The 15,843-nt window shown below is 34.7% G+C and overlaps 1 protein-coding gene and 1 long non-coding RNA gene across 5 annotated transcripts; both read right to left on the bottom strand.

Moving 5' to 3' along the window:
• Positions 1–241: 241 nt before the first annotated feature.
• On the bottom strand, positions 242–2,833 carry LOC145098123 (uncharacterized). 4 transcript variants are annotated; one of them, XR_013704548.1, is made up of 7 exons: positions 2,119–2,833; positions 1,612–2,033; positions 1,418–1,493; positions 1,148–1,301; positions 910–1,033; positions 622–669; positions 242–396 (listed from the first exon to the last, which is right to left on the bottom strand). It is a non-coding gene; the product is annotated as an uncharacterized LOC145098123 (long non-coding RNA). The 4 variants fall into 4 exon arrangements; XR_013704547.1 differs by lacking the exon at positions 242–396 and having other exon boundaries at positions 414–669; positions 2,119–2,227; positions 2,422–2,829; XR_013704549.1 differs by lacking the exon at positions 242–396 and having other exon boundaries at positions 414–669; positions 1,612–1,748; positions 1,844–2,033; positions 2,119–2,824.
• A 558-nt stretch (positions 2,834–3,391) lies between these two features.
• LOC145067471 (cytochrome P450 81Q32-like) lies at positions 3,392–5,417 on the bottom strand. The gene is made up of 2 exons (XM_079014605.1): positions 4,524–5,417; positions 3,392–4,109 (listed from the first exon to the last, which is right to left on the bottom strand). The coding sequence occupies exons 1-2, from the start codon at positions 5,403–5,405 to the stop codon at positions 3,486–3,488; spliced, it is 1,506 nt and encodes a 501-aa protein (XP_078870731.1). The 5' UTR covers positions 5,406–5,417; the 3' UTR covers positions 3,392–3,485.
• Between the last annotated feature and the right edge of the window lie 10,426 nt (positions 5,418–15,843).

Below are 15,843 nucleotides of genomic sequence, written 5' to 3'. Positions count from 1 at the left end.
TTGTCTCTATATGTGGTTGTGACGACAAGTCGCCCCTATAGCCTTTGTCGCTATAGCCCCATCGCAATAGATAGCTTGGGTCGTCGCTATAGATATCGTCACCATAGATACCTTTTAGAGACGAAATATCGTTTTTGTTGGTTCGTGGTTGTCATCCTATTGTTGGACCTATAGAGACGACACGTCGCCTCCATAGCTAGACCTATAGAGACGATATGTCGTCCCCATAGCTAGACCTATAGCAACGAAATGTCGTCTCTATAGATATTGTATAAAATTTACATTCAATTTCTATTTTTTGTTTACTTTTCTAGTTTTCTCAAATACAAAAAATAAATTGACCTTGCTATCCACAACTATTTTATCTGTTAATCTTCCTGTGCTAAAATTGAATACCTGAGACAATAATTATATATAAAAAAATGAAACTCTAAAATGTACAAAATAAAACAGAATTCGACAAAAAGAAAAGAACTGATGATGAGACAACTTTTATTTTTGTAGAATGTACAACAGTAACTATATACAGTAACTGTATATAGTCCCTCACTTAGGCTTTTAGCTTATTTGTGTGATTTTTTTCTTAGAAATATTAATATTAGCAAATGAAGTTTTTATTACCAAAATTTCTCTGTTTGCATTGCCAACTGAAAGGAAGTTATTATTCACCTGCAATTGGAAAAAAAAAGAAAAAAAAAAGATAATCAATTTATACTCATTCAATCACTATATTCCTACAGGGAAGCTTAAATTACAAAATTTAGTTTGATTATTTTTACAACGCTTTTATATAAAAAGACAAGTCAAAGTTACAAATTTATATAAGCATTTACAGAAGAAAAATTACTAATATATGTAATATTATAAACAAAATAAAACTTGTAGATGTCATTGTGTAAGTGTACTTACATGATGAAATCGGATACATAGCTGATGGGCAACCCCGTAAATTACTCGAATGCAAAGGCCTTTTGGTATATCCCACACTCTCAAAGTTTTATCCAGTGAAGATGATGCAATGTGAAGTCAAAATCTGAAGTCAACATGATCATAATTAACAACAAAAGTCATTATGTTATGATATTTGGTAATAAAACAAGTAGCATTAAAGAAAAGACTAAACAACAAAATCTGATATTGGGTTTACCTTCTTGACTCAATTCTACATCCTACTTCTGATGGTGCAGGCCTTTTTGCATTTTCTTCAGTTTTTCCAGATTTACCCTCCAAGGCCAGATGTGAATCCATTGCAATAGGTGCAACCAATTATTCCATTGTCTACATCAAAGGTTCTTGTAAAACTGCATACTCAACAAACAAATATATACATATCAACAACATTTTATCCCAAGAGAAGTTTTATAAAATTAAAATCAAACATGAACGCAAAGAATTCATGAAATTTATATTTGTATACCTTGTGAAATTTTAATGTATCTCCTCCTGCTTTTTCGAACCTTAACCATTTGCAATGAAGGTGCCACTTCAAAAATCTAAAAATAGCAATATTTTAATACATCATTTTGATATTAACATATATAACTTCCTTATTTTTATAACCAAAAAATAGGAAAAAGTTCCAGTTAAATAAAATAAAAAACACAAGTATACCTTTCAATAGATAAATGACCCTTGCGTCCAGTCTTTTCTCCTTGAAGCTTCAAATGTAGTGAAAAAAAAATTGTTTAAAACATTAAAATACAATTTTCATGTTTTGTGATTCATGCTCATGGTGCCCATTTTCATCCCTGATTTATTTTTGAGAAAAAAAATCGGTAAAGAGAAATATAATCTACTAACTTAGATTCAAAACAGAGAGTAGACTATAAGAAATTACACATACCTAACATCACTGCCCTTTCGGAATATCCGAATAAATGGATAAACTTATATGTGGTTCCTGATAACCTTGTATGATATATCTTTAAAGCATTGTATTCATCAAAATTAGGGCTTAAGGTTTAGGGTTTCTTACCTTCTACACAGGTCAACTTCTTCAATGTAGTCAACCCTCCCCATAATGAAACGGCCATCTATTTTTGGATCATGTTTAGGAACACAAATGTAAGTCAGCAAGTAATAACCATTTAGTGAACATCAAGTAAAAATGGCAATCACCTGGTTCCAGGACTACTTAGGTGGCTAGGTGGCTGCAACTTCATTCGATTCTCCAGCCTTGTAATATAATTGTGATAAGCCACATAGCCTTTGCCATTGCATCTCCAGTCTTACACACACCACAATTGTGCAATTCAAAAGCATAATAAACAAGTATGCATACAGGAATTGCGCAAAAACCATATCTCTATCGAATTTGAGTTTTTCGTCGTCATCATCGTTAACTTATATCCCAATTCCAGTTTCAATTACATAATTGCTAACATATACCTCAATTATAGGTTCAAACAGAGAATTACTAACCTGGTAGCCGGTGTAGGGCTTGTATTTAATAGTAATCGTAATTGGATGTAAAAAGGAAGCTGATAGTCAAAATCAGCGGCGTTGAAACTAATCGAAATTGATTAGCCTAATGGTGGTATTCGACAACTAGCATGAGAATCCATGGAGAGAGAAGAAGATGCACGGGGAGTGGGAGGTGAGGAAGTCGCCAGAGGAGAAGATAATGGTTGAGATTAAGGAAGGGAGAATCTCCGATCGAGAGTGAGAGAGATAGATAGAGACTAATGATTGAGTGATTGAGTGTGCGTTAACGAAACAAAGGAGGTTGTTCTCTTAATTTAAGTTGTAGAAAGATATGAGGATGACAAGTCGTCCCTATACCCTTCCCCAAAACACGCCTAATCCAGTTTCCTTCCCGTTTTAACATTGTGAGACCGTTGTAGCTCCAAAAGTCAAAAATATTTGTCAACTATATGGAAACGTCATGTCATCCCTGTAGGGTATCTATAAAGACTACATATGTCGTCTTTGTAGACCTCGTCTCTGTAGAGGCTTATTGTTGTAGTGGTATATGTATGTGTGTGATTATGTATTGAACTATTTATATATTTTCCACCCAAACCAATTAAATAAATTAATTAAATTTGGATTGACTCATATGTAAATTAAAAATGTAAATAACTTAGAAAATATTATTACATTCAAATTAATTTCAAACTTAAATAAAACTTCACAACATGGAAAATTTACAATCATCGTTTACAAATTTCTTTTAAATTTCAATCATTTAAGTAAATTCATTTAACATGAAAACGTAACGCATAAACAAAAAACATCGTTAATTTTTTTAGATGACAAAACTAATTATTTGAAAATTATATAGCAGTATAATTTATTTTTATTTGTGAATAATGATAATTAAATAATAGTATTTAAGAAACATATAATTAAATTTAATTTTAAATGGTTTGATAGGTTAAAAATAGATGGATAAGTTGAAAATATTAAACCAACAATTTAATTTTGAATTGCGTTCACATTGGATTGATAGGGTAGGTCGCCTTTTTGCAGGTCTAATGTTATCTTCACATTTGAGATAGTAGTTTGGCCATCTTTCCACGGGGCCGACACTTAACAACCAAGGGTTTAGATTTTGGTGTGATCAATCCTATTCCTTCGGTCATGTCAATCATCTCGTTACTCGGTCTTTCCCACTCGAAGCACTGAATAAGTGTAGCCATCGTCAACCCGATCATACGCATCCCCAAGTTTTCTCCTGGACACCTCCTCCTTCCAGCTCCAAACGGCATTAGCTTATAGTTGTATGCATTTCCCGAACCTTCTAACCCTACGAATCTCTCTGGCTTAAACTTTTTAGGGTCTTCCCAGTTGTTTGGGTCATTTTGCATCGCCCACACGTTCATCAGTAGCATTGTCCTACTTGGGATGTGGTAACCACCCACCATACAATCCTTTCCAGACTCATGGAAAATGAGTGGAGCAGCAGGGTATTTACGCATAGTCTCGTTGATTATACAACGTAGATAAGGAAGGTTTGATAAGTCTGATTCGTTGACTAATCGATCTTCCCCAGCACACTTATCAATCTCAGCATGTGCTTTCGTTAAGGTTTCAGGGTTGTTTAACAAAAGAGATAACATCCATTCCATTGTTACACTCGATGTATAGGTTCCTGCTGATATTAGTACCTAACACATAGACACACAAAACAAAATCAGTATATATATTGTAATATATTAACAATTATTAAAACGATATTATCTTAAGTAGATTCTGATATAAAATTATTTTGTTTTGCTAAATTGCTACTGCTGTACATAATCGAAACAATAGTAGTATTAAAATGATTCTACTAATCATTAATTATTGTATTCCCATGACCATATAGAATCAAATGATTGATCATCATGATATATGTTTAGTCAAAGTAATAGAATTTATAATATCAACCGGCAGGTTAACCCTCTTGATCTGATAATGTACGTTGTAGTTTTCCAATTTTTCAATAATTCTAATTTACAACAATATTTAATAAGGTTATAGAAAATAAACTTCACAAAACAAATGGTTCGACTCAAAATAACAATAATATTAATCTGTACCTGCAATAATCCCTTGATAACTTCATCACTGTGGTTTTCGGGTTCTGTTTCTTGCAACATAAGTAGAACTTCAATCAAATTTTTCTTCTCTAATTCCTTCACCACGGTTTTCCTCCTCTGCTCTTCTATCAAATCTTGCATTAACACATGCCACTTTTCATTTAACGCCATCATTTTCTTTTCCAACTGTTTCCCTCCCACCGACTTCCACCAGGGTAAATAGTCCGATACATTGGTCGCCCCCATTACCTTAAATGACTCCTGCACAATCTCCATAAACCGCCGTGTCATCACCGCATCACCATGATCATCACACCTCCTCCCGGATATCATCGTCATCATCAAATTCAACACCACCTCAAATAACATCGACTTCATCTCCATTGTCCCATCCCTTACTACTCTCGGGTACATGACCTTCTTAACGAGGTGGTGCACCTCCTCCGCACGAATCACGCTAAGGGTCCGTACCCGGTAAGAAGACAAAAGCTCAAGGGTGACCAGGCGACGGAGGCTGCGCCAGTGATCATCATGGCTTGACCAATTAATGGTGGTGTAGTCAAACCCAAGGTGTTTTCCGGCAAGCAGACGAGGACGATTTGCGAAAGTGATGTCGTTGGTGGTGAGGCATTCCTCCACCGCTTCCGGTGATGAAACTAAAAAAACCCGGCGGGCGCCCAAACGAAGCATGACCATCGGACCATGACGAGCGGAGAGTTTGCCCAAGGCTCGGTAGAGCGGGCTTCTCAGAAGGTAAAGATGGCCCACAATGGGTAAACATGGGAAGGGGCTTGGTGGTAAATTTCTGATTTTCCCTAGGGCAACTTTGGTAATCCATATCATGGCAATTATCGAGAAAATTATATAAAATATCGGCTCCATATTTATTCCGGGATTAGTTTCTTGTATAGATCTCATCCAAACGCTGCAACATATTTATAGTGAGAGCATGGACATATGTTTATTTTTTTTCAATATAAAATTTAAAAATATAAATAAAACAAGCATGTGTTAGCGTTGGACGATCGACACAGTTGTTTTTAAGTCATAGCCACGTGATTAACCTTGAATCTTGTACCATGCATGCGTTAGACTCAAAGTGTTGTATCGAATCAATAATATTTGACAAAATTATATGAATGATCTTTCTGGATTTTATTTATATTGTATGGGAATATATTAGTTGTTATTTTTCAAATTTCATAGTAGAAATGTTTAACCCTAACAATTGATGAAAAGTTTTTTAATCGAAACGTTTATAGCGTAAGTAGGCTCTTGAAAGTTATTTAAAAAACAATATGTAGGAGTTATATTTATACAAATATATACAACTAACTGAATCAATTTAATATTTGAAAAAAAGTACTTGTTGATTTCCATAATCAGATGTGGATTCTCATATCGGTGGAAGTAAGTAGACATAATCCGAACAGGAGCGCACGACAACAAGTACAGCTAGCTATGTGGAGTGGGTGTAAATTTTTAGATATGATATGTTAGAAACTTGAAATTAGATTAAAAAAAAAAAAGAATTTTATTGATCAGGCCTAAACACATTTGTAGAGCTGCACATTGGCCTTTCCGGTCTCGGGTCAATCTCGAAATGGTCCGGTCTTTTTGAGGTCGGCCTCGGAACGGTCCGGTCTTTTTTCGGATCGGTTTGCTCGGTCTTTTTCGGTCTCGTATCCCGGTCTTTCCGTGCGCCTTTTTCGGTTCGATTTACGGGTTTTTTTGTTCGGTTTTGGTATTCTTCAATTCTTTTATTTTGGTTTCGAGTTTTATTCATTAATAAATATGAGATTATCACCAAAATGATAAATTAATATTTATTAAAAATGATAATTTAAATTTAATAAAAAAATGAAATAAATTAGATAGTTTGTGATTAAAAACTGTATAATTAACATAAAAATTATATATTTATAAAGTTTGGTTACCGGTTTTTTTTTTCTTACACCGGTTTCGGATCGGTCTGGTTTTTTTTAGGACCGGTTTCGGAACAGTCCGGCCTTTTTCGGACCAATCCGGGACGGTCTCGGGCCGGTTTTTTTCGTTTCGGTCTAATAAAGGACCGGTTTTTTTCGGTCCTGTCCCATTTTAAACCGATTCGGTCTTGGTCCTTTTTTTGGGTCCGGTTCGAGACCGGTCTTTTTGTACAGTTCTACAAATTTGGTCCATGGTATTGGGTTATACGAGATATGAAGACTAAAGCCCATTTTCTTCTTTAGTTAAGTAAGCATGGCTATAGCCAATAGGAGTAGAGTAGAGGGCATAGGCTATTGGGTTATTTGAAATTGGCTGTTAATAAAAATAATTCATCGCTATTGGGTTATTTGAAAAGGTGGCCGGCCAACAAAAATATTTTATGAATACAAATAGATACAAATGCCCGACCTTGAGTGGTTGTTGGGTGTGCAACGGCATATAATCCCGAAAAAAATAGTGCTTTGTTTATATATATCTATATTATCTTATAAAAGAAATCTTACTCTTTCTAAAAATAGATTAATATAATAATATTATATTTTTAAGACATCCATATGTTTAAACGTAATATACAACAAACCTTAATTAAAATAATAATATTTTTTAGAGAAAATGACAAAAATAGCCAATTACACTAATTGCATTACAAAAATAGCCAAAAAAAATCGAGATTACAAAAATAGCCACCCATTTCGCAGATGAGAAGGTCACATCTGCGAAATGGGCTTCTCATCTGCGAAAGTACAACTACCTAAAGCACAGTTGTGCTTTAGGTACTTGTACTTTCGCAGATGAGATTTTTTTTTTTTTTTAAATTTTTTCTGTATAAATAGGGGTGATTTCGCAGATGGAATAGGTCCATCTGCGAAATCCTCTGAGCCTATCTGCGAAATGATGCAATTTTTTTAATTTTTTTTTTTTTTATTTTTTTTTTAAGTTTGACTATGAAATGAATTGGTTTGACTACGAAATGGGCTTTGCTATATAAAAACTTTTGTAGAAAAAATATCATTTTGGTTGTTATTTGTTTGTGAAATACTCTCTACAATTTGCTCAAAAATGATTGAATATTTGGTTTGTCTTGTAACCGGTGGGAGATGGCAAGTTAATGGAACTAATCTGGAATACATATGTCCACAGGGAGGTATTTCTGAACTTGCTTTGATATTTTCTGAGTATATTAGTTATAGTGATTTTGTATCTTTGGTAAGAAGCAAAATTGGTTTGTTAGACAAATATAGAATTAGTCTTCGTTTCCACCATCCTGAATTAAATTATTATATAGCTATAGTTGAAGACGTGGATGTTAGAATGTTGATAAACGTAATCAAATGTAGTGGAGGAAGGGCTGTGAAAGTGTTTGTGGTGGTTGATGAAGTTGAGGAGGTTAATGGGGGCGGTGAAATTGGAAACCAAGTTGTTGGTAATTTATGCAGTTTTAAAGGAAGCAACGATCCGATAGGTACTTTCAATACTCCTAGTGTACCTCAGTTTCACAGTGTTGCTGAAAATGTTAATGTTAGTTATTCACCTATTCACTATGTGGATCCCGAGAATTACAAGTATGTTGGTGATGATGATGTTGGTACATATCTTAATCATGTGGGTGGTCGTTGTGATGATGTTGCCGAACAAGAAGTTAAACTTATGAATAGGCGTGTGGTAGATAAAACTAAAAAGAAAAAAAAATTCAACTCAAAAAAATGAAAAAAATCATGTTTACGGGCATTATGTTGATGTTGGTGATGTATGTTTAGATATAACCGAGCTACAAAGTAATTCCGATAGAGATGAGTTGGATGATGAAGTTAAAGTTAAGTATCCCGATAACCTTTTTCACGGTATGCCCCCTGTACCAGCATGGCCAGTTGATAATAATGAAGATATCCCAACACAGATGGTAGACATTAATCTTCAAAAGATTCAATGTGAGAGTATATTTAAAAACAAAGAACTTTTAAAGCGGTGTATTGGTAAAAAATGTCTTTGAGAAGGTTTCCAGACGAGGACAAGTAGATCCACCAAATCAAGGTATGAAGCTGTGTGTGTTTCGAAAAATTGTTCTTGGTTACTAAGAGCAAAAGCAATTAAAAATACTGATGGACTTTTCCAAGTGAATAAATTTGTTGATGTACACACATGTTCTTCAACATTGTTGCAACCTAATCATCGACAAGCAAACAAATATGTTTTGGGTGAATATGTTGCTGATGTTTTGGCTGAAGACTATAGTAGAGTTTATCGGGGAAAAGAAATTGTTAATGATATGAATGCTCAATTGAATATCAATATCTCATACCATCAGGCATGGCGTGCGAAACAATATGCATTGTTGTCGTTAAGGGGTACGAAAGAGGATTCTTTTACCAAACTTTCGGCGTATTGTCACAACTTGGCCAAACATAATCCGGGTACTGTCACACATATTAAAACAGATGCTGATGATCGGTTTGAGTTTTTGTACGTCGCACTCGGTTGCTCGGTTAGTATTATCATGTCCTAATTTTTTTTTAATATTTATTTTGGTGTATTTGAATAGATATACAATGTATTGTAGGTACGAGCTTTTGTCAATTTTTGTAAGCCGACCCTAGTAGTAGATGGAGCTCACCTAAAGGGCGAGTTCAAAGGTACCATGCTACTTGCAGTTACTAAGGACGGACAAAATCAAATATTACCGGTTGCATATGGTATATGCAAAAATGAGTGTACTGATTCTTGGACATGGTTTTTTCAAAAACTACGTGATTGCATAGGAAATATGCAGGAGCTTACAATTATATCTGATAGGTCTCCATCTATAGCAACATCCGTTGCCAACATTTTTCCTCACGCTCATCATGGAATATGTGGTGTCCATTTGTATTTCAACATAGTATCTAGATTCGGCAAGAGTAAGACGGTTAAAGGAATTTTTTGGGAGGCGTGTAGGGCGTACACAGTTGATGCTTTTGATGCTGCCATGGATGTTATGAAAAAGACAAAAGAACCAGTATGGGAGTACTTAAAAAGTATAAATCCAGAAACCTGGTCAAGGGCACATTTTAAAGGGAACCGATACAATCTTATGTCGTCCAACAGTGCGGAGTATATAAATGCATTATCTAGACACGCACGTAAGGTGCCAATACTTATGTTGATTGATTTTTTTCGTGCTACAATGCAACAATGGTGGTTTCAAAGACGTAACTTTGCAGGTATTACGTAAATTTGTAATATTAATGTTTTATTAGTTTCAATGTTATTGATTTTAACTTCTTCATTTTGGCTGTTTTTTTAGCGGAAGCAACAACAACACTTACCCCTTGGGCGGATGAAGTTGTAAAAGAAAACAAGAAAACTTTTACCAAATGGGATGTTCGCATGATCTCAAATACGAAATGCGAGGTCAAAAAGGGGGCACAAAATGTGATTGTTGATTTTCAACATATGACATGTACATGTAGGCATTGGCAACTTGATGGGATACCTTGTGGTCATGTCATAAGATGTTTAACAGTGAACAATTACCAAGACTGCTCGAGGTTTGCATTAAATGCTTACCTTACCGAAACACTGAGGAAAGCATATGAGGAATCAATAAACCCTCTGCCGAAGCCATCCGAATGGGAGATCCCCGATGATTTGATGATTGTTAAGCCACCTATAATGGATAAACGTCAGCCAGGCAGGCCAAGAAACACAGACCGCATTCCATCCCAAGGCGAGGGTCCAATTATAAAAGAGTGTTCTACATGTGGTCAACTAGGACACACGAGAAATAATTGTACTGGAAGGGCGTCTGGTAGCAGAGCAGGTCACATAATTTCTACTGCAGAAATGGCATATAATATTGGTGGTTCAGCGGGTTGCTCACAAACCCATAACGCTGATTTTGATATAAAACAACCTTGAAATTAAGAGTAATGACGAGTTGTTAGCTTATTATGTATTGTAATATTTTTATTAACTCTTACAAGACATTGCTATGCTTTCATATTTTAGTTAAGTTTGTTGATTATAACAATGAATGAAGCCTTTATATTATAAAATATAGTTTGCAGATTTATTTTAACAGTTACAACATGTTATTTAAAAAAAAAACAAACGATCCTTTGGCAACCTAATCTGTTTCATGATAATATTACAACAACTTTATAACTAATTTTTAAACTCAGGGAACTGCAACGGGTACTTCTCTTTCTCCATTGTTATATAGTCATCCCTAATTCTCATTTTGTCTTCGAAACGATCCTTTTTTACCATAATGTGTATCAACTGCTCATCCTTCTCAGCAAGCCGTTTTTCAGTCGTTTTGATTGCCTTCTTACTCTTTTTTATCCAATCTTTATGCTCTTTGATTTTGTTTTTATTAAGGTCAATCCATTCTTCAGCTTGTTTGCATTCCAAACCTATATCATTAGCAAGTTGAGTGAGAAGTCGGGATGACTCTTTGTCCTCTTCTTGTTGTGCTTCAGCCTTCTTTAATTCTTCAAAATTTTCATGTGACATATATGACCCGGCTGAAGAGGGTGTAAAAAAAGGGTCTACCGAATCACAGTAGTAACAATCTACTTCGTTGCATGAGCAAATTTCGAATTTGTGTGAGGAACTCATAATAAAATCGATATTGTATTAAACTGGAGCAATAAGTGGTATTTATACATACTAGACAGTAATGAGAAGTCCAACTTTGAAATGACTAGACAGTAATGACAAGTCACTGTAGTAACCTGCACATCCCAGTGGGTCCCTTAAGTGACAAGAGATAAATGACAGTTTGACATGACAAAACACTGCATAAAGCTGAAATTCGTAGTCCAAATATAACCATTTCGTAGTCAAAGTATTATTTCATAGTCTATTTATTTATATAAATAGATGTTTAAGATCTATAAACCAAACACCCAAATCACCTAAACGAAACGAATTCCCATTATTAGAAATGTCGTCGAATGCAGCAAGTTCTTCGAATGAAGTACCTGGTTCTAATTCTGAAAGGCCATGGACGACAAACGAGGTGTTAGTTCTAACACGGTGCTGGCTAAGTGTTAAGGATGGTGAACCGTTACTTGCTCCCTCGCATTGCCTAATTGGTGATGAATGGAGTCGCATCACATCTTTGTTTAACCATGAGATGGGAGAAGGGCAAAAAAGAGAAAAATCAGATGTTGTTACTAAGTGGACGGATGTAAAGGAGGAAGTGACATGGTTCAATCGAGCATGTAGTTATGCGAAACATAACAATGTTCGTTGTCTTGACGAAGAAGAGTTCTTGGAAGTTGTTACAGAGTTTTACATCTTTGAGCATGAAGGCAGAGACTTCGAATATGAGGAAGTTTGGAAGGTTGTTAGAGATAAACAGTATTTCAAGTAGACCGCTCTAATTTGTGTTAAGAATAAGCCATGGACTTGTGTTTTACGTTAATGCTTTGTTCGTATTATGTCGTTTTTTTCATGTAATTGTTGTGATGTTTTAATGGTTCATGGAATCTTGTTACTAATGTATTATAATATATTTTGATAACTAATGCAATGGCCATTTATTAACTCAAGTTAATCATACGAGTTTCTCACATAATAAACTAAAATATATTAACTCCACTTAATCATACGAGTTTCTCACATACTAAACTAAAATATATTTTAAACATATGAAATACATACGAATTACATACGAAATACATGAAAATAACCTAGTACTCACATAATAAACTAAAATAGATTTTAAACAAACGAAATACATACGAAATACATAAGAAATACATGAAAATAACCTAGTACATGAAAATAACCTAGTACTCAAATAATAAACTAAAATAGATTTTAAACAAACGGGATATATTTCAAAATATTCCAAGGGGCTTCAAACTGGAATTCCAACCCGTTACTTAATGACTTGTATTCCTCCTTAGCAGCTTCCAAGATGACATCCTCAGTAGCATTTAAACGGGTGTCGTCAATTTTGGTATAAAGATCGTTGAATAATAGAACTTCGGTTTTCATTTCATACCATCTTGCTAAGATGTCTAGTTCGTCATGATCGTTTCTTGTAGCCATTTGGTTTTCAGCATTGAAAATATTTGTTAAACGGCTCCAAAACATTGGATCATTCAACTTGCTTGTCTCGTACACATGAATATAAGCATGTGTAAGAACCAAGAACTCTTCATTGCTCCATGATATAGAAGTCATTTGGATTGAAACAAAGAGGGTAGAATCTAAAATACAATATTTGAACAACTATATTGGTTAATTTAATAACGTTTTGCATGTAACTTAGGGTCAATTTATAGTAGTTTCTACACAAAATCGCAGTCCAAACTTCTAATATGTCTGCAATTCATAGTCAAAATTAACTGACGAATGCAGTGTACTATACTTATAACACAACAGATCACTGTTCGAGTTGACAATTCATCCCCGGTTGAATGACAACACAATACATTGCTGTTTGAGTTGACAAGTCATTGCACCAGGAAAGTAAGGAGTCGTTATAAATAGATTTCAATATCCGTTGTAATTGTATTCTATTACTTCCCTCCTTGCAATTATGGACTCACCACGTATATGGAGGAACGCAGAGGAGGTCGCTTTGGTTCAAGCTTGGATTACAACTGTAGAGGTGGATTTTCCACCGGGTCCCCCACAAGTTCGTGCTGGATCATTTTGGTCTCGTGTCTGTCATTTGTTTCACCATTTAATGAACCGCACTCAATATCGAAGAAGAAGAGATGTCAAAGCGAAGTTTCTGGATATGAAAATGAAGGTGAAACAATTTCAACGTATTTATAACGAGTTGGATAACGAACATGCAAATACGGATGAAGACATTCTACGCCAGGTGGCTTTGGAACTATACCGCTTTCAATACGATGGTAGCGAGTTTACCCACTTAGATGCATTGAATGTTTTAAAGAATGTCCCTTATTTTTAATATGCATGTTGGTTAAGTTAATTGTTTTTCGTTATTTAAGTTGTTTGTTGTTGTATGTGTCTAGTCGTTACTATTTAATAAACGTCCATTTCTTTTAATGTATGTTGTTTCCTCAATAGCCAATATTTAGAAAGCAATAAAATAAAACTGGGGTACATAAATAACTAACACATAATACGACATAAAAAATAAACTGGGTACATGGATAACTAATACGTAACACAACAGTAAAATAAAAACGGAGTACATAAAAAACTAATACATAATACTACATAAAACATAAATGTGCTACATGAATAACTACTGCATTGAGGGAGGTAACAGGACCACCGTTTCATTTGGTATTTCCCAATGCTCATATGATGGTATACCATTCACCAACTCAGATCCATATGCAACTCGATACACATAATTAGTGAACTTGTAATCAACCATTCTCTGAATGGACTCAGATGTACGGGTTCTTAGACATGCTATAGCGTGGCCACATGGTATACCGCTTTTTTTGCCATTTACCACAACTACATACCCTTCGTTCAAGTTGTACGTTGCTGGTGGCAAAAGTGTCATGGACTTCAAATGTATCCCCATACAAACGTTTTGCATTACAATTGTAAGACTTGTTGAGACTTTTTTAAACCTTACTCTCAACGTAAGGGGTCAACCCACCAGACAACCTCCCTATAAAATTTGATATTTTAATAAAAATAGCAGCACAATAAAAAAAACAAAATATAACAATCTCCCTTACCAGCCAGTTCGGCCCATTTAGCATACTTTGATTTTATCGACGTGGTGGTTAACTCAATTATCGTTGTTATAGGAAACTCACGTGAGGATATAATTTGCAAAATTTCAAGGACGTCAATCGATTTAACATTGTAACGTATTTTTGGGAAAAATGCTCTTGTCCATTTTGAAATCGGTATATCGTCAAGCTAGTAAATTGGACTCATAAGCAAGGTGCAGAAAGGTGGTTGCCTACATGTACTTTGCAACCTTTCGAAACACAAGTTAAAATCATCAACGCTATATGCATTGCATGACTTCCAAAACAACGATTCGACTTCCGTATTGTTATGTCCGATAGACTCACGTATCTTTCGAGCTATATCTTTAGGACAATATCCATGATAGGAATCCGGGTAGGCACTGTCAACACCAAAGTCTATGTTATCACACATGTTGCTTATGAAACCAACCTCTATGTCCTCACCTAAACAATCTCTTAACCTCATCATGAACCATTTCCATGATTCTTCACACTGTAAGGTTCCCAAACCAAGTGCTAAGAGTAGTGGTTCATGATTTCCATCTAAAGCCACTGCGAAGTACATTGTTGTCAGAAAGCTCCCAAGAATGGGTAAATAACCCACATATATCAGCGGTATCATGCACCTAAGGAAGGTACGAATCTACATAAAAACGAACACATATTAGTGTTATGTAAGAACTAATCGACATACATTACCATGAAATATTGTATAACTCAATAAAAGAAGTATGTTATACCACGCAACCTAAAGCCACAAAACAGAATTGAAAGCGGTTGCTATCGGTTTTCTTAATGGCTGTGAAGGTATTAGGATTTGTTCTTTGAAGGTTATGCAAGAAAATTGGTAGTTGAGAAAAGGTTCTTTGGCTGTGACTACTCATTTTCAATACCGATAATTGTGCTCTACAATGATCACACAAATGGAATTATAAATAGAAGATATTGTATCTCTACTGATCAAAATTCATAGTTTAACCTTTTAAATTCGTAGTTGAACATTTTGAATTCATAGTCAAACCAGTTCATTTCATAGTCAAATTTCACTGACCGACATGACAATACTACAGAATGTACTTGTCTGCATTTCATAGTTGACCTTTTTGAATTCATAGTCAAACCAGTTCATTTCATAGTCAAATTTCACTGACCACATGACAATACTACGGAATGTATTTGTCTGCATTTCATAGTTGAACTTTTTGAATTCATAGTCAAACTAGTTCATTTCATAGTCAAATTTCACTGACTGACATGACAATACTACAGAATGTACTTGTCTGCATTTCATAGTTGACCTTTTTGAATTCATAGTCAAACCAGTTCATTTCATTGTCAAATTTCACTGACCGACATGACAATACTACGGAATGTACTTGTCTGCATTTCATAGTTGAACTTTTTGAATTCATAGTCAAACTAGTTCATTTCATAGTCAAATTTCACTGACCAATATGACAATACTACAGAATGTACTTGTCTGCATTTCATAGTTGAACTTTTTGAATTCATAGTCAAACCAGTTTATTTCATAGTCAAAAAGAATTGTCCGTAATATGATTTATTCTATAAATGGGTGTCACGCATTATGAAAAAATTTAACTGAGAAAGTAACTCCGATTTAAAAGAATAAGAAGGCTAATGGC

Source organism: Lactuca serriola, chromosome 1 (genome assembly GCF_051521515.1).
Source record: "Lactuca serriola cultivar US96UC23 chromosome 1, Lser_US96UC23_V15, whole genome shotgun sequence".
NCBI classification, from domain to species: domain Eukaryota; kingdom Viridiplantae; phylum Streptophyta; class Magnoliopsida; order Asterales; family Asteraceae; genus Lactuca; species Lactuca serriola.
Note: the sequence above shows the minus strand (reverse complement) of the source record. Positions and strands in the feature narration are given on the sequence as shown.

Coding starts and splice junctions, on each gene's coding strand:
- LOC145067471 (XM_079014605.1), bottom strand. CDS start 5,405: ATGGAGCCGATATTTTATATAATTTTCTCGATAATTGCCATGATATGG. Junction 4,110..4,523: donor TTATCAAGGGATTATTGCAG/GTACAGATTAAT, acceptor TCTATGTGTTAG/GTACTAATATCAGCAGGAAC.